Genomic DNA, 23334 nt, shown 5'->3' with positions numbered 1-23334 from the left:
GATCTGATAATATATGAATATGTATATCAGTAGTTTCAAGCTTCCCAAGATTATGTTGGTGTTAGAATACACTTGTATCCGGTCCCACTTTGCACATTTCTGGTCAGCATACCAGAAAATTACACATAGCCAATAGAGAAGAGGCAGAGAAATGTCAGACAACAGATCACAGGTATAAAGAGGATGAACTATGAGGAAAGATTGGAGACGCTCAAGTTAAATAGTATAGAGAGGTGAGGATAAGAAAGGAAGGAGAACCAAGAAAATAGTACCTGAAGTAATCCGAGGGAAAGAAAGAAAGAAAGAAATAGCACCTGTCAGGACCTCAGGACATCATAAAGCACTATACAGCCAATGAATTACTCTTTGAAGTGCAGTCACTGTCATAATGTAGGAACTACAGCATGCAGTAAGCTCCCACAAACAGCAATAGGATAATGACCAGATAGATAAAATTTTTCTGTGTTTCTATGTGGGATTAGATTGGGCAGCTAGTTTTTATTTCTGGCTGGCATGGACATGATGGGCTGAATAGCCCCCTTCTGTGCTGTAATTTTTCTATGGTTCTTGATAATCTGTTTTTGGTGATGTTGGTTGGGGAATCAGTATTGGCCAGGACAACAGGGGAGAACTCCCTTACTTTTCTTCAAAATAATGCCCTGAGGTCTTTTATGCCCACTTGAGAGGGCGGATGAGGCCTCAGCTTAACATCTCACCCAAAAGGTGGCACCTCTGACAGTGCAGCATTCGCTCAGCAGTACACTGGAAGTGGCCAGAGTCGGGTGCGAACCCCCAACTTTCTGGCACCTGGGGGTTGGCGGCCCCAGGGAAATACTGTGCTCCTGATCACCTCTGTCATAGTGCTGTGAATCTTCTTCCACTGTGTGTGCAAGAAATCAAGGTAGGAATGGAGAAGTGGGAGGAAAAGACAGACTTTGTAGAGGCACCAAATTTAGGGATGCACACCTCTCATTCCAAAGTTTATTTATTTTTTTGCAGAGTACAAAAAAAATTGGTACAGTTCTCGCGGTTTGTATTAGATCAGGAGCGGCATCTTGTAAAAGACCAAATAAAACCCAAAATACTAGTTGTACTGAAATATTATTTTTTTAAAAATCTAATATTTCCCATCGTTTACAGTGCGTTCATTTTTCAACAAAAAAAAGTAAATCCAGATATTTACAGAAAACAAAATTCATTTTTGTCAAAAAAAAAATTGAAAATGGCGTTCAGCTCTCAACTTTCACCCTGGTTGGCAACCGGAATGTTCCATCGGTGGCTTGAAGGCAAACGTCATTTGGAAGTACCGTTAGCCGCAGCACATGACTAGAGATCAGAGCATTACCATTTATTGTCAGAAAATACACACCTTAATAAAAAGGAACAAATTGCCTCATCCCACAAAGCTGGGATTGGAAACAAACGAATATTATCTTAGGAAGTCTCGCTCCTGCATCAAAACCTTGGTCATTCCACTGTGATGGAGCGGACTGTCCTGGAAGACATTGGGAGTCTTGGGATCTTTGAAAGTCCATTAGATTTCATTAGGTTTTTAAGATTTACCCAGAGGAGATGTTCTCCTCTTCAGCTCCCAGACTCAAAGCCCTTACTTCTGGCGGTTATCCCATCCCAAAGCCTTGATTCCAGCTGACCTCCCAGACATAAGCCTTACTCCAGCAGGTCTCCCGAATCCGTAGTCCTGACTCCGGCCCATGTCCCCAACCCAAAGCCCTGATTCATGCTCATCTACCTGACCCTTGCTGGTCTAACCAGACCCGGAGCCCTCACTCCCAATGGTCTCCCTGACGCCTGCTGGTCTCCATGATCCAAAGCCTCAATTTCTGCTGGTTTCCCAGACTGGGAGTCCCAACCTCAAAAGTTAGGTATCAAAACGGCATGGACAGCATCATACCCAGGCACAGGCTGTTTTGATAATTAAAATCAAATCAAAATCCTCAACCTGGATTTCAATTGTGATTTTACGCAAGAAAAAGTAAGAAAAATGTCAAACACAGACTCCCATGAAAACTGTGTGGCTGGACAAACTGGAGCAGCACGGGAATGACAGCAAGGAAGCATGGATCATCAAGATTCCACTTTTAAATTAAAAGAAAAATATATAAATAAATATCCCCAGCCACATATGAGAGGAATTTCCAACACGAAGAAAAGGTGAAGAGGGAAAAAAGTGATGGGATTTTGGGAATGAACGTCAGTTAAAACACTTAAGAAAAGAAAAAGGACATTTAACTTTCAAAATATACCCTGCTACCCACTTCTTCAGTGACAGGCCACACTGGTACACAATGTACAGACTGATTAACGTTAGATTATTAAGACATTAAATTCTCTTTTTTCTCTCCTTTTTTAATAAACACATCACATTTCTTGTGCATAGGGATTCCACATGCTTTTCATTCCATGCGGTTCGCAGAATTAGAGGGTTACTCTTCCATGTTTTTCAACAATAAATTGGACAAAATATGCATATATAACTATACAATATTTAACACTTGCAAATGCAGATACATGCAACACAAAATAGGTATCTTCCCCCATCCAACATCCATACATAGGCGCACTGTATATATACACACTTTTTACATACAATTTACATTACAGCAAGGGGAGATAAACGGAAGAAGGTGTCAACTTTCCCCCTGATGAAAGAGGGATAGTAAAAATTCCTGGCAGAGGAAACAATTTGTGACAGGTACGCACGTTCTTAGCGGCAGACAATAACTAGTGTCGCAGTAAAAAAAGCCCAGTTCGTTTGAATGTCCTGATTTTACACACCACACATGGCACTTTCTGCCTCAAATTTTTTTTTCTTTTGAGTTAAGATGCGTTTGAACCCACAAAAGAAAAGCCATGAACTCAAAAGGCCGGCATTGACGAGACTGTGAGTTTGTATACCCTACAAAAAAAAAGTGTTTTGTTCATCTGAGTGACACCACCATCTCAAAAGAAAATCGAGGGCAAAAAATAAATTGAAGGTGTACCACACACAAAAGGAGGAAAGAAAGAATGATTAAAAATGAGTAACAAAATGAGATCCAGTATCTTTCTCACTTCCTTAAACAGGTTGCCGTTAAATGAACAAACTTGCAAGGAGCTCACAGGAGAGAGCAGCGACCTGGTGGGTTGGTTAGAGAGAGATCGAGCCACCGGGTATGAACAAAACCAAGGAATGGGGTGACAGGGTGAGCGAGGGCCATTTAAAAGCCCATCAACTGATGCCACCACCCCAAGGAGAGATACAAGGTCCCAGTGAGGCGTAGGGATACAAAGTCTTGGTCATGGTATCTTGAACATGATTATCAGGCTTTAGCACTGATCATGACTGGGCAAAAGACAAATGGTATCAACCTGATTGTATTTATTTTATATATATGTACATATATATGTTTGCATATACATATATGTGTGTATATATAAAATTACAATATAAAAATTGGTGGATCCTAATATCTTGGCATTCCTGGCAATAGATACAAGTTCCAAACATGGGATCACACCCTTCAACTGTCTGTCAGCGCTGGTATATATATTATATACACTTATATTTTTTATATATATATTATATATGCAGCATTTGCCCTTCTGTCCAGCTGATCCAGAGTGTATTGCACAAGACCTGCTCTAACGGACAAGATTGTCTTCTTGCTTTCTTTTATGTGTGTTTTCTTTCTTTTCCTCCATTCTTTCTCGTCTCAATCGGGCTCCCGCTTTATCGACGCCACTTTCTCCAGGATTCCGCGTGTGCTTTCATTCAGATTTGGTTGCGGCAGTGCGTCACAGCTTTGGAAACAGCCCACAGCGTTGTCGGACTCTTCCTTTACCCGCCGCTCGGGCGAGGTCCTACCGTGATGCTCGCAACGTTGCCATTGCATCCTCCTCTCCTTCTTGGCAGTGTCTCCTTCCCCCACTCCTCCTCCTCCTCCAACTCTGGAGGCACTGAGGCCAAATGGCTGGCTCTCCCCCCCACTGCCACCTCTCTGCAGCATGTAATAGAGGATGGGGTTAGTCTTGGTCAACCAGGGTGAATCTGTCTGCAGCCCGCGGTACAGCACTTGGCGCTCGGAGTCCGATGCTGCCCGGGTGGCAGCCGGCTCTCGGCCAAGAGAGGCCGAGCTTCCCGCGGGGTAGTCTGCGGGCAAGCTGGCAGGTAAGACTTTGAGATACCCGGCGGGGATGAATCCTCTCGCAATCTCCTTTGCACTGCCATCCAGGTCACGATTACTGTAAAAACGAGTGGAGTGGCCATCTTCAGGCTTTTGATCACAATGAGACACTCTCTCACTGGCCGACCCACCGTTTTGAAGTGTCCTGTGCTGAGATAAGACTTTTATGCCATTCTCTGAGAGAAGAAGCTGTTTCAGTACATTAAAGCCTTGGGTATCCTTCATGTTACTTCGGGATTCAAATTCCACACTATTGCCAAGATGGAAATCTAATGACTTGCTGCTGGCTTGAGAACCAGGAAGCCCATTCGAGGCTTCTCTGGAGGAGAAGGTGTGGTTGTTCGGAACCTCGGTCTGGTCAAGTGTCTTCTGCAAGTCGTCCAGCTCGGTGGCAGAAGTGGGGAGAATCTTTCTCTTCTTCGGAATGTTGCAGGGGCTGTTGGATCCAGAGGTGGACGTTGGTGCCTCAACGCGACTGCCAATACTCTGATGCCAACTGAAGGTATAATTGCCCGAGGTGGCAGTGTTGCTCCGCTGCAGAAGTTGGCTCAGAACACCTCCTTTCTGATATGAATGGAACTGAGCTGGAGATGAGGATAAAGGAGGGGAACTCAGTTCCTGCTTTATATTTTCCAATGTGAAGGGTGGGTGTTTCTGTTCCATCTTGCTTGGCACTGGTAGCTGACAATTGGCACTTTTCTCCAATGCTTCTGTGTTTGAGGAGAAGCCAGCCTCTTCCTCAACAGGCTCAGTCTTGACTTTAACCATGGATATGGGTTGTGTATAGGTGGCTTGCCCATTGCAGCAGTCCTCTGAAGGCTGCACGCCTGCCAAGGTCTGTTGGTCACCCAGTCTTCCATGCAAGTGCCTCTTTGGGGCGTTTCCTTTCTCTGGGGACTTCAGAAGGAGCTGAAGCACACTGCGTCTTTCAGGCAGGTTTTCAAGATCTGTGTTGGCTGTTGATGCTGCCCGGAGAGGTTGTCTATCCTGCCCGTCACTGGTCTCATGCAACACCGACTGCTGAAAGCAAAGGGGGTCGGCTGATCTACTGAACAGGAGACCACCAGATGTCTCGCCTATCCTGGCCTCCGCAGAGCCCAGGACGACATTCTTATGCTCAGTATCTGCCTGGGCAGCATCTGGAGAGTTGTGGAGGCCGGTGTGAGCGAGGTCTTGCAATAGCTTGCTTGCGCTGAAGGAAAAATTGGAAAGCCTGCTTTCGCTGGCGAGCGACTGCATTGAGACGTACTGATTATTCTTTGCCAACTCCATGGAGAGCAGCTGTTTGGGAAATTGGTGAGTTTTGGCTGATTCGGAGGAAAGGGGCTGCTCCAGAAAGTGGTGACTTTTAGTGGGTTCCGCCGGGGTCATTTGCTTTGAGAAATGTTGACGATTCTTCAAGGGCTTCCCCCGGCGAGCAAAGATACGGGAAGCGCCATCGTCAGTGTGGGAGATGGGTGAGGGCTGTGGTTGGCGGCCAGCCGAGGCTGATGGGCCGCAGGTGACCTTCAGAACTGGGCTTCTCTCCGCTGCTTGCAAGGATGAGGACAATGAGGAGGAGGAGGAGGAGGAAGAGGAGGAGGAGGAGGACAATGAAGGTGGAAAGGATTCCAGGATGCTGGCCCGCCTGCTGAGGACCAAGCCTGCCATTGAAGGCTCAGCCCGTGTCACTGCGCTATTAGGACCCTCAGTCTTGAGGTCTGGGACTTGTGTCTCGGGGGTTTGGTCCCCTTTCGCTCCATTCTGGTGGCCGAGAAGCAGTTGAAGAAGAGTGACCTTTTGATGACTTTTTGACTCGGGACCATTCCGATCCTCCTTGACCTCAGGACCCCTGGCCCCAGGAGTTTTGGGGTTCCAGCTGAAAAGCAGAGACTCCGTCATTTGCTCCAAGCTCCGTGAATGGAGTGAGATGGGCTCACATATCCTTGGCTTGGTTGACAGATCCATGGGCGTACAACTGGAGCGGGAGCTTTCATCACTGCTGTAGACTTCCTCCAAGGAGCTTGATTCCTGCTTCAGTGGCCTATCCCACGCTGGCAAATGGTTGCGGTAATCAAAGCCAGGGACATTTCTCCTCTCGGGTCCAATCCACCGGTGACCATTGGCGGACTCGGTGCTATTACCAGGTGAAGACTTGGGGACGCTGTTGGTGTTGAGAAGGTGCATGAGAAGGCTACTGCTGTTTGGGGACATGGGCGATCGATTCCGCTCCCTGCTGCTATTTTCCCAGGTGGCAGAGGGACTCTTGGCATGATCCCCAAACTTCCCCGATCTGTCAGAGATGCCCGGCTGGCTCTTGCATGCTGATGTCATCGAGGCGCCATTGGATGCAATGTGACGGTACCGGTCCTTCGACACGCGCTCCTGGGCTGGGTCGGGCTGTAAGGGTTCGACCACCTTCTGGCAGGCGATGGCGGCCAACCTCTCACTGGCCGAGGGTGGCACAGCACGGGCTCCCAGCGAGTGCTCGCGGGTGTACTGTTGCAACTGAGTGTCGCTGGACAGCAGCAGGGCAAGCTGGCTGCAGGCTACACTGGGCTTGGGCGAGCTGGTGGACCGAGCTCCATTCTCCACCATACTTGCCACCGCTCGCAGCCTGGCAGAGCAGGAAACGGGCTCGCCAACCGACTGCCTGTCAGCAGGAGAACTGGAAAGTCTTTGATGGTCGACAGGGCTCTGGTAAAGGCCCTCATTCTCCTTGGGAACATGATTGGTCCGACTGTGGTCCCTGTTCTTCAGCAGGGCTCTCAGGTGGCTGGATACCAGTCCGTAGCTCCTCAGATCTTCCTCTGGTGAGGATGCACGAGTGCCTGGAGACTGCAACTGGCCTGGCCTGGGAATGCTGCCTTGCTGGGACAATGCCACGTTCTGCAGCCGGGAGCTAAATGACTGTAGCAAGGAGGCAAGCAATGTGCTGTGCTGCTGCTGCTGGGTTTTGCCCAGAGCGCCCTGTCTGCCAGTGGCCAGGCTGCCCGCCTGATCGTTGGGCTCCAGCCCATGTCCACATACTCTTCTCCTCTTGGCACCATCCCACGCCTCGGCTTGGAGCAGCCTGGCCTTCTTCACATTTAATGCGGATACGGCTTTGGAAGCCCTCTGCTGGGAGGAGACTGGCGGCTCACGGGAGGGAGAGGCCACCACCGCCTCTCCCCCTCCACCACCTCCTCCTCTTCTGTTGCTGCGACTGGTGGAGCTCTTGCAAACAGCACCTTCCTCGTCAGAGGTACCCTTGGTGGATGGGGTGCCCATACTGCCCCCCGATGCTCGATGCATTAATACACTCTCGAGGTAAGTTAACACGACTGAATCCTGGTGCATCTCAGAGCAAAGCTCCTCTCCATGGGTCATGTTCAAACAAAAAAAAACAAAAAAAGGTAAGATGCAAACAAAAAGTATCTTGTTCCAGAATTATGCGTCCATTTATTCGAGAGCTGGATTATACTCTGGATCCATTTCCACTAACGATGCATTAGAATGTGGCCGAGAGGTGGAAATCCATAGCGCCATTCCCAGGATGAGATGCAGGCAAAGGTTCAGCCTGGTGTCCAGCCTCTGACTCTGTTTAGAAATCGCCACCTCAGCTTTGCATTTAATTAATAAGAGGTCGCGAGTGAACCCATTGCTTGGTTCCCATTGTCTCCCAAACATTGACAAGCCAAGCACCAAAACCAGGAAATGAACAGAATTCCCATCAGTGGCCCTTCCTGGAACATCTGGGGATCCTCAGTGGGTCAAGCCTCTCCTGGTTTTCTCAACCACTGTGCTCCTTGGAATGGAAAACTGAACCTGGAAAATAAAAAACAAGAATCAGAAATGGTCAATTTAAGCCGATTAAGTTGGTTTTCCCTTATCAACTATGTGCTTTTCACGGAGGAATTTTAGCACAACAGAGTACGGTCCTTTCCAATTCCAGTGTCAGCATCAAACACTCCCAGAGTAAATACAGCACGGGTTAGATACAGAGTAAAGCTCCCCTACACTGTCCCACCAAACACTCTCAGGACAGGTACAGCACGGGGTTAGATACAGAGTAAAGCTCCCCTACACTGTCCCACCAAACACTCTCAGGACAGGTACAGCACGGGGTTAGATACAGAGTAAAGCTCCCCTACACTGTCCCACCAAACACTCTCAGGACAGGTACAGCACGGGGTTAGATATAGAGTAAAGCTTCCTCTACACTGTCCCATCAAACACTCCCGGGACAAGTACAGCACAGGTTAGACATCATGTTTGATGAACCTGTTGAAGTTTTTTGAGGATGTTACTAACAGATAAAGGAGAGATGGTGGACATGGTATACTTGGATTTTCAGAAGGATTTCGATAAAGCCCCCCACAGGAGGTTGGTTAGCAAAATTAAAGCACATGGGATAGGAGATGATATAATGGCGCGGATTAAGGATTGGTTAACAGGCAGAAAGCAGAGAGTAGGAATAAATGGGTCATTCTCACGTTGGCAGACTGACTAGTGGGGTACCGTAAGGATCAGTACTTGGGCCCCAGCTGTTCACAATATATATCAATGATTTGGATGTGGGGACCAAATGTAGTATTTCCAAGTTCGCGGATGACACAAAACTAGGTTGGAATGTGTGTTGTGAGGAAGATGCAAAACGGCTTCAAGGGGATTTGGACAGACTTAGTGAATGGGCAAGAACATAGCAGATGGAATATAATGTGGAAAAATGTGAGGTTATCCACTTTGGTCGGAGGAATAGATGTGCAGAGTATTTCTTAAATAGTAAGAGATTAGAAATGTGGATGTACAAAGGGACCTGGGTGTCCTCGTCAATAAGTCATTGAAAGCTAACATGCAGGTGCAGCAAGTGATTAGGAAGGCTAATGGTATGTAGCCTTTATAGCAAGAGGATTTGAGTATAGGAGTAGTGAAGTCTTGCTTCAATTGTATAGAACCTTGGTTAGACCGCGTCTGGACTACTGTGTGCAGTTTTGGTCCTCTTACCTTAGGAAGGATATTATTGCCATAGAGGGAGTGCAACGAAGGTTCACCAGACTTGTTCCCAGGATGGCAGGACTGTCCTATGAAGAGAGATTGGGGAAACTGGGCCTGTATTCTCTAGAGTTTCGAAGAATGAGAGGTGATCTCATTGAAACCTACAAAATACTTAAAGGGATAGACAGGGTAGATGCAGCTAAGATGTTTCCCCTGGTTAGGGAGCCTAGAACCAGGGGACACAATTTCAAAATAAGGGGGAAGCTACTTAGGACAGAGATGAGGAGAAATTTCTTTACTCAGAGGGTTGTGAATCTTTGGAATTCTCTACCCCCGAGGGCTGTGGAAGCTCAGTCATTGAGTATGTTTAAAGCAGAGATTGACAGATTATCTAAATACCAATGACATAAAGGGAGATGAGGAAAGTGTGGGTAAAAGGCTTTGAAGTGCATGAACAGCCATGATTGTATTGAATGGTGGGGCAGGCTCGATGGGCTGAATGGCCTACTCCTGCTCCTATGTTCCTAGACACAGAGTAAAGCTTCCTCTACACTGTTCCATCAAATACTCCTAGGACAGGTACAGCACGGGGTGAGATACAGAGTAAAGCTCCCTCTACACTGTCTCATCAAACACTCCCAGAATAGCTGCAGCTCAACAGAGTAATTCTCGCTCACCTTTGCTTTACGCTCCAAGCTCAAAAGACAAAATGTGCGAGTGACAGATGTGCCATCTTTTCCATTCACCGCACTAACTGTCCTGTATCTTCTCTAAGTGCCAATGCTGATTAAGGGCAGTTTGGGTTGCAGGCTCAAGTATTCCCTTAGGGCCCTTACAAAGTTAACAGACAAAGAAGACTTGAGCCTGTTAGTCTGGGCATTGCAAAATCAAACTGAGAAGACCCAGTTCCTCACACATGAACCTTAGTGTTAGTCACTCCATGACTAAGCAGAGGCTAGGAAGAGAATTTCCTCATACCTTTGACAGATGATTGGTGGAGACCCTGTTTATGGGATATCTGGTTACAGTAACCGATCAGGACAATCCACGAGGAAATTATTGGCAAGAGAGTTTAGGATGTCATAAAACCTTTGATCGTAAATGTTTCATAACCCAGTGGTGGTTTGCGTGGGAATCTCTTAGCAAATCGTAGATTCATAGAACGTTTACGGTGCACAAAGAGGCGACTTGGAACATGCTTTGATACATACCTGACACCCACAATCTCCCCACTCACACAATCTCCCCACTCACACTCTCTCCCCACTCACACTCTTCCCACCCACACACTCTCCCCACCCACACACTCTTCCCACCCACAATCTCCCCACCCACACACTCTCCCCACCCACAATCTCCCCACCCACACACTCTCCCCACTCACACTCTCTCCCCACTCACACTCTTCCCACCCACACAATCTCCCCACCCACACACTCTCCCCACCCACAATCTCCCCACCCACACACTCTCCCCACCCACACACTCTCCCCACTCACACTCTCCCCACCCACACACTCTCCCCACCCACACACTCTCCCCACCCACACTCTCCCCACCCACACTCACCCGACCCACACTCTCCCCACTAACACACTCTCCCCACCCACACTCTTCCCACCCACACTCTCCCCACTCACACACTCTCCCCACTCACACACTCTCCCCACTCACACTCTCCCCACCCACACACTCTCCCCACCCATACATTCTCCCCAAGCACACTCTCCCCACCCACACACTCTCCCCACCCACACTCTCCCCACCCACACTCTCCCCACTCACTCTCTCCACCCACACACTCCCCCACCCCACACCCCCACTCACACTCTCCCCACTCACACACTCTCCCCACCCACACTCTCCCCCACCCACACACCCCACACTCTCACTCCCCCCACTCACTCTCTACCCACCCACACTCTCCCCACCCACACACACGCCCCACCCACACTCTCCCCACTCAAACAACCCCCACTCATACACTCCCCACCCACACATTCCCCCACTCACACCCCCCCCGCTCACACCCCACCCACCCACAAACTCCCCCACCCACACAACCCCCAGTCACACTCTCCCCACTCACACACTCTCCCCACCCACACTCTCCCCCACCCACACACCCCACACTCTCACTCCCCCCACTCACTCTCTACCCACTCACACTCTCCCCACCCACACACTCTCCCCACCCACACACTCTCCCCACCCACACACTCTCCTCACCCACACTCTCCCCACCCACACTCACCCGACCCACACTCTCCCCACTAACACACTCTCCCCACCCACACTCTTCCCACCCACACTCTCCCCACTCACACACTCTCCCCACTCACACTCTCCCCACCCACACACTCTCCCCACTCACACACTCTCCCCACTCACACACTCTCCCCACCCATACATTCTCCCCAAGCACACTCTCCCCACCCACACACTCTCCCCACCCACACTCTCCCCCCACTCATACTCTCCCCACCCACACTCTCCCCACTCACTCTCTCCACCCACACACTCCCCCACCCCACACCCCCACTCACACTCTCCCCACTCACACACTCTCCCCACCCACACTCTCCCCCACCCACACACCCCACACTCTCACTCCCCCCACTCACTCTCTACCCACCCACACTCTCCCCACCCACACACACTCCCCACCCACACTCTCCCCACTCAAACAACCCCCACCCACACTCTCCCCACTCAAACAACCCCCACTCATACACTCCCCACCCACACATTCCCCCACTCACACCCCCCCCGCTCACACCCCACCCACCCACAAACTCCCCCACCCACACAACCCCCAGTCACACTCTCCCCACTCACACTCTCCTCACCCACACAATCCCCCACCCACACAACCCCCACTCACACTCCCCCATCACACTCCCCCGCCCACACTCTGCACACTCACACTCTCCCCATCCGCATACACTTCTCCCACACTCTTCCCATCCACACTCTACCCCACCCACATACAACCCTCCCACACTATCCCCATTGACTCTCTCCCCCCACCCACACACTCCCCCACCTTCAAACACCCCACATTCCCAGTGACCTCCTGTTGTTGCAATCCCAGGTCTCCCATTGATACACTCCCCACTGACCCACGGTACCAGTGACCCACCCTGGGACTCCCTGTTGACACAACCTCAGTGACACATTCCCCACTAACACACCCTCAGGTACATGCAATTGACCCACTCCCCCTTCAACACACCTGCAAGGACCTTCTATAGACACTCTCTCCATCGATGCTCTCTTAGTGACCTCCTGGGTTCACTCCCTATTGGCACAATCTTTAAGACCAATCACAGCAGATTGAGAGGTCCTCATTACCAGGAGGCTCAGGTAAAATAGCAACAGTTTGGGTCATGGAGACTGGTTTGGGGCAAAAAGATTGAATTAGGAACCTCATCCTAAATTCTAAAGGGTTAAGGAACTGTGCATGCTCACTGCAGAGAACGATTTCCAACATAACACAACAAAAGCACATGCCCATAAACCAACAAATACAGGAATCTGATAGTGTCCCCAAACAGAAAGCATAACTTAAAAGGTAATGTTGCAACTCCTTGTCACCCTCTGGCCCAGCAGTGCAGGAATGCAGTGTTAAACCCCAATGAGAGAAATGGGTCTGGAGTTTTCCTCACAGTATTATGATGTGCTGGAGGGACACATGGCATTACATATTTCTTCCCTCCCAACCTCCTCTATCAGCGAGCCAATGGATGTTAAGCACCTTAGGTTGCGTCCTCCCGCTAAATTTCTCCTCCTTGTGAGGCTAGGTCCCTGCCTCATATCTCACTTTTCCTCACACAATGTCAGTCCTCAGTGTGAGTAGTAATTTCACTTATAAGTCAGAAGGTTGTGGGTTCAAGTCCTCCTCCAGAGAGTTGATTATAAAAAGCTAGGCTAACGCTCCTGGTGCAGTACTGAGGGAGTGCTGCACTGCCAGAGGTGCTGTTTTTCAGATAAGACCAATGCCCCGTCAGCCCTCTCAGGTGGGCACAGTTCTGTGGCACTATTTCAAAGAAGAGCAGAGAAGTTCTGCCCCGTATCCTCAGCCAGTATTTATCCCTCAACTGACAGCATTAAAAAACAGATTGAGTCATTAACACTGTGCAGTTTGTGGGACCTTGCTGTGTGCAAATTAGCTATATTACAAAAGCAACTACATTTCAACAGTAACAATTGGCTGTAAAATGCTTTGGGACGTCCTGAAGCCATAAGAGGTACTACAAAAATTAGAGACTTAAGATAACTGGCGAAAGAACTGGTGAGGGGAAGAGGAGAATTTTTGTCATACAGCAAGCTGTTATGATCTGGAATGTGCAACTGAAAGGACGGTGGAAACAGTTTCAATGGTAACTTTCAAAAGGGAATTGGATAAATACTTGAAGTGGAAATATTTGCAGGGCTATGGGGAAAGAGCAGGGGTGTGGAACTCATTGGATAGCTCTTTCAAAGAGCCAGCACAGACACAATGGGCTGAATGGCCTCATTCTGTGCTGTAAAAGTCTATGAAGATCATAAAGAACAAACCGTCAATAAGCTCACTAATGAAACTCATCTGATCAGAAAGAAACAGACATAAATCAGCCAGTAAAACATATGTATATAAAACAGGATGGAGATTGCTCACTGAAGCCTTTTCTGAACCAACCATAAAAAAAGGAAGCTGGAAGTTTAAATTTTTTTTTTGTTTTTACTTACTGTGCTGGCTTAACCTTACAGATGCAGTGGTGAAACGGAGTAGACCCCAAGGTTGTGACTCGGGCTGCAGAGAAGTCACCCATGTGCCCAAGATTTCCACTCTTGTGACACCAAACGCACAACAGTGCAAACAAACGATTTGCGAGTCGCAACCAACTCTGCTTTGGAACTTCTCTGACACAGCAGTCGGAAATTGGCTCTGTAGATATATATATAGTACTGAAACCAGGCAGCAACTCACACGAGTGATGAAGGAGATTCATTAATCTGCAATCTCCACATCTTTCTTTGATTTGCCCGATTATTTTCTCCAGACCAAAGTCAAGCAATAAATAGCAGAAAACTTTCCAGCAACCGCCAATTAATTTTTAAGTCAACTGCGACCAAAAGGATTTTCTTTTATTCCATTTATTTTTGCAGGAGTGCTGAGAGGAGGAAGAAGGATCTCACATTTACATAGAGCTTTTCATAAGCTCAGAATGTCACAAAGTGCTTAACTGTCAACATTTGAAGTGCAGTCACTGTTGTGATGTAAGGAAACACAGCAAACAACTGTGCACAGCAAGCTCCCACAAATAGCAATGCGATGAAGACCTGATCATCTGTTTTTATTGATGTTTGGTTGAGAGATAAATATTGGCCAGGAGACTGGGAGGAACCCCCCTGCTCTTCTTCAAAATAGTGCCGTGGGATCTTTTATATCCACCTGGAAGGGCAGACAAGCCACAATTTAACATCTCATCCAAACGACGGCACCTCTGGCAGTGCAGGTCTTCCTCAGTACTGCAGTAGAGTGTTAAGCAGGATTGTGTGCTTAAACCTCGGGAGCAGGACTTGAACCCTTGACTTGGAAGCAAAGACTGCTGCTCACCGAGCCACATCTGACAAGAATGGAGGGTATGCAGGAGGAGGTGGGGGGAGCAGTGGCCGGGAGAGGGAATGAAACATCACACAATGTTGCAAGGTTCAAAAATGGGCAAAAATCTTACGAGGGAAATAAAGGCAAAAGCATGACGAGCAGGTGCAAAAGCTGACAAAAGCATACAGCTGCCTTGCAAAAAAGATGACACCCACAGAGTGTCAACCTCAAAAACAAGCGTTGTGGTTTGTGAAGCAAGGAGAACGAGGGCACGTTACTGAGGCCAGTGACCCCGAAACAAAATGGCTGGCAAGAAGCAGAGGATCAGATCACACAGAAGGAGGCCATTTAGTCCATCCTGCCCATACTAGATCTTTCAAAGAGCTATCCAATTATTCCCACTCCCCGCTGCCCTATCCCCATAGCCCTGCAAATCTTCTCTTTCAAGTATTTATCCAACTCCCTTTTGAAAGTTACTCTTGAATCTGCTTCCACCGCCCTTTCAGGCAGCACATTCCACATCACAAGAACTCATTGTGTGCAAAAGATTTTCCCCTCTGGCTCTTTTGCCAATTATCTTAAATCTGTGTCCTCTGGTTATCAACCCTCCTGCCACTGGGAACAGTTTCTCCTTATTTTCTCCATCAAAAACATTCACAATGTCTACATAGGTAGAAAGAGGGATGTGGTCCTGCAGAAAGAGTTTACTGAGCTAGGTAAGAAATTAGCAAGCAGGACCTCAAAAGTAGTAATTTCCAGATAACTCCCAGTACCACACGCAGGGGAGGATAGAAACAGGAAGATAGTGCAGATGGATACGTGGCTGGAAAGATGGTGCAGGAGGGAAGGATTTAGGTTCCTGGGACACTGGGACCAGTTCTGGAGAAGGTGAGACCTGTACAGGTTGGATGGGTTGCATCTGAAAAGAGCTGGGACAAATTTCCTTGCAGGGCGATTTGGGAGTGTTAATGGAGAGTTTAAACTAACTTGTCAGGGGTGTGGGAACCAGCAGGAAATATCAGAGAGGAATACCAAGGTGCACAGAATACTGAGAGAGATAGGGAAGAATAAGTTATTAGGTGGGGTCAGAGTAAGGGAGAAAGTAATAAAGTCTAAATCAGGGTTAATGTGCACGTATGTGAATGCACAGAGTGTGGATAATAAAACTGGTGAGGTTCAGGCGCAGATTGCCATGTGGAAATATGATGTTGTGGCTCTAACAGAGACCTAGCTTAAAGAAGGACATGACTGGGTATTAAATATTTCTGGATACAAGGTGTTCAGGAAAGATAGGAAAGAGAAAAAAGGAGGAGTGGCAGCATTGATTAAGGAGAGCATTGCAGTGCTGGAGAAAAAGGATGTCCCAGAGGGGTTGAGGACAGAATCAATTTGACTAGAGCAAGGCACAAAAACGGTGCAGTTACATTGCTCAGTGTTGTCTATAGGCCACCAACTGGTGGGATGGATGTGGAGGGACAAATTTGCAAGGAAATTACAGAGAGGCGCAAAAATTATAGGGTAGTTATAATGGGGGACTTTAAATTATCCAAACATAGACTGGGATAAGTAATAGTGTAAAGGGGCAGTGAGGGGAAAGAGGTCTAGAGTGTGTTCAGGAAAATTTTCTACCGCAGTATGTTTCTAGTCCAATGAGAAAGGAGGCACTGCTAGACCTGGTTCTTGGGAATGAAGTGGGCCAAGTGGATCAAGTATCAATAGGTGATCATTTAGGGGACAGTGATCTTTGTATCATGAGGTTTAGGCTGACTATAGAAAAGGACAAAGAACAATCCAGAGTAAGAATAATTAACTGGGGGAAAGCCAACTTCAATGGGATAAGAACGAAGCTGGGGCAAATAAATTGGAGTCAAAGGTTGGCAGGAAAACTGGTAGCTGAACAATGGGGTACCTTCAAAAAAGAGAGTTTGGGCACAGTCAAGGTATGTTCCCTCGAAGGAGAAAGGTAGGGTAAACAAATCCAGAGCTCCCTGGATGACAAAAGAGGTAGAGATTAAGATAAAAAAGAAAAAGTGTGCTTATGACAGATGCCAAGTAGAAAATACTATTGAAAACTAGGCTGAATATAGAAGGTCCAGAGGGGAAGTGAAAAAGCAAATGAGAGAAGCAAAGAGAGAGCATGAACAGAAACTGGCAGCTAACATTAAAGGGAATTCCAAAGTTTTCTATAGACATATAAATAGTAAAAGGGTGGTAAAAGGAGGAGTGAGGCCGACTAGGGACCATAAAGGGGATTTACACATGGAGGCAGAGGGCATAGCTGAGGTATTAAATGAATACTTTGCATCTGTCTTTACCAAAAAAGAAGATGCAACCCAGTCAATAGTGAAAGAGGAGGTAATTCAGACACTAGAAGGGTTTAAAATTGATAAGGAGGAAGTATTAGATAGGATGTCAGTATTTAAAGTGGATAAAGCACCAGGGCCAGAGGAGATCCCAAGGATACTGAGGGAAGTGAGGGAGGAAATCGCGGAGCCACTGGCCACAATTTTTCAGTCTGCCTTAGACTCGGGGGTGGTGCCAGAGGACTGGAGAATTGCAAAAGTTACACCCTTGTTATAAAAAGGGTGTAAAGATAAGCCCAGCAACTACAGGCCATTCAGTTTAACTGCAGTGGGGAAACTTCTAGAAAGAATAATTCAGAACAAAATTATTAGTCACATGGACAAATACGGGTTGATTAAAGAAAGTCAGCATGGATTTCTTAAGGGAAAATCATGTTTGACTAGAGTTTTTTGCTGGAATTTTTTGAGGAGGTAATAGAGAGGGTTGTTAAGGGCAATGCTGTTGATGTGGTGTACATGACTTTCAAAAGGCATTTGATACAGTGCCAGACAACTTGTGAGCAAACTTGTAGCTCATGGAATAAAAGGGATTGTAGCAACATGGATACGGAATTGGCTGAGTGACAGGTAACAAAGAGTAGTGGTTAGTGGATATTTTTAGGGCTGGTGGAAAGTTTGCAGTGGAGTTCCCCAGGGGACCCTTGCATTTCCTGATACATATTAATGACCTTGGTGTACAGGCACAATTTCAAAGTTTGTGGCTGATACGAAACTTGAAAACATTGTGAACTGTGAGGATGATAGTGTAGAACTTGAAAAGGACATAGACAAGTTGGTGGAATGGGCAGACAGGTGGCAGATGATGTTCAATGCAGAAAAATGTGAAGTGATTCATTTTGGTAGGAAGAACATGGAGAGACAATATAGAATAAAGGGCACCATTCTAAAGTGGGTGCAGGAGCAGAGAGACCTGGGTGTATATGTGCATAGATCATTGAAAGTGGCAGGACAGGTTGAGAGAGTGTTTAATAAAGCATACAGTATTCTGGATTTTATTAATAGGGGCATAGAGTACAAGAGCAAGGAAGTTATATTGAACTTGTATAAGACACTAGTTTGGCCTCAGCTGGAGTATTGCATCCAGTTCTGGGCACCACACTTCAGGAAAGATGTGAGAGCATTTGAGAGAGTACAGAAAAGATTCACGAGAATGGTTCCAGATTACAGAAACAAAAATCGGCCAAACTCTGCTGACCCCTGTCACACCCATTTCACCAACTGTCTGTCATTCCCCCCATACTGTGCTCTAGTCCTGAAAAATCACCTGTTTGCCACTAATGTAACAAAAAGAAAACAAACAACCCTTGGAAGTAGTGAGAGGAAAATGTCCAGGCTCACAAAGAAATGGGAAGGCCTACAAACTGAGGCCAGGTACAGCTGCACTGAGCTTTAGGAATTAAAGTTTAATCTCCAGGTCACTGCTCCCAGTAACTCAGGGGAGACATCATAGGGACATTAACAAATGTGACTTTTTTCCATCTTCTTTGAACGATTTTGTTTGCCAGTTATCAAATGATCTGAAATGGGAAAATAAAAGCTTTTTGACTGAGCGAGGCAATTGGAGGTTGTAGGTCATGTGATGAAACCTCCAGGATACATCCAACGGGAGTTGGCAACCTTAACTGGGTTACACATCAAGAGGGTTTGGGGAAGGGGGATGTTCTTGAATCCAGTCATGCTAGACTCCAGATAAATATTAGAACGTCATCACAACCTCAGCAGGTTTAATTGGTCACAACATTGAAACTGGATGACAACACCCTACCTTTACTAACCTCCCTACACAGCCTCAGCTCCACGAGAGCTGTGAAAATATCAACTGGCCTGTTAAACATTTAAGAAGGGTTTAATTCTAAGTCTGAGGTTGAGGGCTCAATCCGCAATGCAGAGACTTGTTCATATAATCTAGGCTGACACTCCAGTACGGTACTGAGGGAGGGAGCGCTGCACTGTCAGAAGCGCTGTCTTTTTGCATGACATATTAAACTGTCAGGTGGATGTAAAAGATCCCAAGATATTTCAAACAAGAGCAGGGAACTACTCCCTAATGTCCTGACTAATATTTATCCCTTATCCAACATCACTAATAAAAAATGACGGCCTCAATTATCACTGTTTGTGGGACCTTGCTGTGCACAGTTACATACAGAGTAACCTCTACCCTGAATAAACATTAACTCTGTAAAGTTACACAACGAGTGACCCTCACCCTGAATAAAGTGACTCGGTACAGTTACACAGTGAATAACCCTCACTCTGAATGAAAAGTGAATTAAGTATATACCGGGATCCCAAAGAGGAGTGCAGAATTGCACCATGAGGTAAACCTGCTCCCATATTCTGTCCATCTCTGAATGTGGGGACCCCCAAACACCATTCAAATACATTCCCCTCCCCACAACACTCAGGGGCACAGCTGCGGTACCTGTAATATAAAACCTTAATGTGCAGAGGAAGCAATTCAGCCTATTGTGCTTATGCTAGCTCTTTGATAGAGCTATTCAATTAGTCCCACACCCCCCTGCTCTTCGGGCATAGCCCTTCAAGTATTTACCCAATTGTGAAAGTTTTATTGAATCTGCTTCCACTGTCCTTTCAGGCAGCGCGTTCCCGATCACAACAACTCACTGTATTAAAAAAATTCTAATTTCTCTCCTTTTGCCAATTATCTTAAATCTGTGTCTTTTGGTTGCCAATATTTCGACTGTTAAGAATCAGTTTCTCATATTCTATTTTCTATCAAAATCCTTCAATATTTTGGACACCACAATCAAAACCACGAAAAACAGATTATCTGGTCATTATCACATTGCTGTTTGTGCGAGCCTGCTGTGTGCAAATCAGTTGCCACATCTCCCAGAGTAACTATACCTCAAAAGAATTTCACTGGCTCTTTAGGACGTCCTGAGATCATGATGCACTGCAATGGTTCAAGAAGGCAGCTCACCACTACCTTCTCAAGGGCAATTATGGATGGGCAACAAATGCTGGCCTTGCCATAGAGTTATTCAGCACAGAAACAGGCCCTTCGGCCCATCATGTCTGTGCCGGCTATCAAGTACCTATCTATTCTCATCCCATTTTCCTGCACTGGGCCCATAGCCTTGTATGCTATGTCATTTCAAGTACTCATCTAAATACTTAGATGTTGTGAGGGTTCCTGCCTCGACCACCCCATCAGGTAGTGTGTTCCAGATTCCAACCACCCGAGAGAGATACAGCACTGAAACAGGCCCTTCGGAGCAATGGCCAATTTACCTATCAACTAGCAAGTCTTTGGCATGTGGGAGGAAAACGGAGCACCCGGAGGAAACCCACGCGGTCACAGGGACAACTTGCAAACTCCACACAGGCAGTACCCAGAACTGAACCCGGGTTGCTGGAGCTGTGAAGCTGCAGTGCTAGCCACTGTGCCGCCCTCTGGCTAAAAGATTTTTTCCTCAAATCCCCTCTAAATCTCCTGCCCCTTATCTTAAATATATGCCCCCTGGTTATTGATCCCTCCGCAAAGGGAAAAAGTTAAGAAGATAAGAGCCCATGGGATCCAGGGCAATTTGAAAAAATTGGATCCAAAATTAGCTTAGTGGCAGAAGGCAGAGGGTGATGGTCGAGGGTTGTTTTCGCAATCTATCCTATCAATGCCCCTCACAATTTGTATACCTCATACAGGTCCCCCTCAGCCTCCTCTGCTCTAAGGAAAACAACCCTAGCTTATCGAGTCTCTCTTCATAGCTGAAATGCTCCAGCTCAGGCAACATCCTGGTGAATCTCCTCTGCACCCTCTCCAGTGCAATCACATCCTTCCTCTAGTGCAGTGACCAGAACTGTACACAGTACTCCAGCTGTGGCCTAACTAGCGTTTTATACAGCTCCATCATAACCTCCCTGCTCTTATATTCTATGCCTCAGCTAATAAAGGCAAGTATCCCGTATGCCTTCCTAACCACCTTATCTACCTGTGCTCCTGCCTTCAGTGATCTATGGACAAGTACACCAAGTCCCTCTGACCCTCTGTACTTCCTAGGGTCCTACCATCCATTGTATATTCCCTTGCCTTGTTAGTCCTCCCAAAATGCATCACCTCACACTTCTCAGGATTAAATTCCATTTGCCACAGCTCCGCCCATCTTACCAGCCCATCTATATCATCCTGTAATCTAAGGCTTTCCTCCTCACTATTTACGACACCACCAATTTTCATGTCATCTGCGAACTTACTGATCAGACCTCCCTATATTCACGTCTAAATCATTAATGTACACTACAAACAGCAAGGGTCCCAGCGCCGATCCCTGTGGTACACCACTGGTCACAGGCTTCCACTCGCAAAAACAACCCTCGACCATCACCCTCTACCTTCAGCCACTAAGCCAATTTTGGATCCAATTTGTCAAATTGCCCTGGATCCCATGGGCTCTTACCTTCTTAACCAATGTCCCATGCCGAACCTTATCAAAAGCCTTACTGAAGTCCATGTAGACTACATCAACTGCTTTACCCTCATCTACACATCTAGTCACCTCCTCGAAAAAATTCAATCAAGTTTGTTGGACATTCAATCAAATTCAATCAAGTTTGCCAATGATGCCCACATCCCATGAAACAAATAAAATGAAAGGCGCTTATATAAACGCAAGACTCTATTTATAAATTTGCACTTAATTTTCTCTGCTCTTAGGAGAATTATCTCCACATAACTGAAGTCCCTCATTGCTGGTACCATCTGCACTCCCTCCAATGCCTTGACATCTTTCCTAAAGTGTGGTAACCAGAGTGTGGACACGATACTCCTTGGCACGTGAAACACAGTTCATGCTTCATGTGACTTATGGCCTCCACTGTAGCCAGCCGAGCTGTGGGATCTCAACTGAGATAGGGACTGGGTGATGGTTTTAATTTAGTTTTGAGATACAGCACTGAAACAGGCCCTTCGGCCCACAGAGTCTGTGCCGACCATAAACCAACCATTTATACTAATCCTACACTAATTCCATATTCCTACCACATCCTCATTTGTCCCTATATTTCCCTACCACCTACCTATACTAGGGGCAATTTATAATGGCCAATTAACCTATCAACCTGTAAGTCTTTTGGCATGTGGGAGGAAACCGGAGCACCCGGAGGAAACCCACGCAGACACAGGGAGAACTTGCAAACTCCACACAGGCAGTACCCAGAATTGAACCCGGGTCGCTGGAGCTGTGAGGCTGCGGTGCTAACCACTGCGCCACTGTGCCGCCCAGCAACAAGAGGCAATGGGATTGTCATTCGGAAATAAGCCTCTTCCAATTTCTATGCAGAAAGTGAGGGAAACTTAGCTCGACCAGCCATATAAATGCTGCCATTATTTGTTTCATGGGATGTGAGCATCACTGGCAAGGACAGCATTTGCTGCCCATCCCTAATCCTTGACAACTGATTTCAGAGAACAGTTAAGAGTCAACCACATTGCTGTGGATCTGGAGTCACATGTAGGCCAGACCAGGTAAGGACGGCAGATTTCCTTCCCTAAAAGGATATTAGTAAACCAGATGGGTTTTTAAACAACAATCAATGGTAGTTTCATGGTCACCATTACTGAGGATAGCTTTCAATTCTAGATATTTTTAATTAATTAGTTGACTTTAAATTCCAGCAACTGCCATGGTGGGATTTAAACCCATGCCCCCAGAGTATTAGGTTTTTGGATTACTAGTCCAGTGACATCACCACTATGCCATCATTTCTTCATGCACCACAGCCACCACCTTCAACATTCACTCTCTCCAGCACCACTGCACAGCAGCAGCAGTGTGTACCATATACAAGATGCACTGCAGCAACTGACCAAGACAACTTCACAGCACCTTCCAAACCTGCAACCTTCTCTGCCTAGAAGGACAAAGGCAGCAGATGCATGGGAACACCTGCAAGTTCTTCTCCAAGTCACACACCATCCTGACTTGGAACTATATCGCCGTTCCTTCGCTGTCACTGGGTCAATATCCTGGAACTGCCTTCCTAACAGCACTGTGGGTGCACCTACCACACAAGGACTGCGGCAGTTCAAGAAGGCAGCTCACAACCACCTTCGCAAGGGTAATTAGGGATGGACAATAAATGATGGCCTTTCCAGCGATGCCCACTTCCCATGAACGAAGATAACAAGATTTTTACAAAAAGAACCGTCGATCTAACAGAGCCTTTCTCCTCCTGTGCCCACCTTCCACTCGACAACTGCCTATGACTGATAACGGGA

The 23334-nt window shown here is 47.0% G+C and overlaps 1 protein-coding gene across 4 annotated transcripts in view; it reads right to left on the bottom strand.

Annotated features, from left to right (window-relative positions):
* Positions 1-969: 969 nt before the first annotated feature.
* nrip1a (nuclear receptor interacting protein 1a) overlaps positions 970-23334 on the bottom strand; it is a 129575-nt gene continuing 107210 nt past the window's right edge. For 2 of the 4 annotated variants that reach the window (XM_068041280.1, XM_068041282.1), the window contains exon 2: positions 970-7970. In XM_068041280.1, the coding sequence (XP_067897381.1) occupies positions 3714-7532 (3819 nt within the window). In that variant the 5' untranslated portion in view covers positions 7533-7970 and the 3' untranslated portion in view covers positions 970-3713. Of the gene's footprint in view, positions 7971-12375; positions 12483-13871; positions 14051-23334 lie in introns of those variants that run through there. The other 2 variants (XM_068041281.1, XM_068041283.1) reach the window with 2 other exon arrangements.

The sequence above is a fragment of the Heterodontus francisci genome, chromosome 10 (assembly GCF_036365525.1).
Source record: "Heterodontus francisci isolate sHetFra1 chromosome 10, sHetFra1.hap1, whole genome shotgun sequence".
In the NCBI taxonomy this organism is placed as follows: Eukaryota; Metazoa; Chordata; class Chondrichthyes; order Heterodontiformes; family Heterodontidae; genus Heterodontus; species Heterodontus francisci.
Note: the sequence above shows the minus strand (reverse complement) of the source record. Positions and strands in the feature narration are given on the sequence as shown.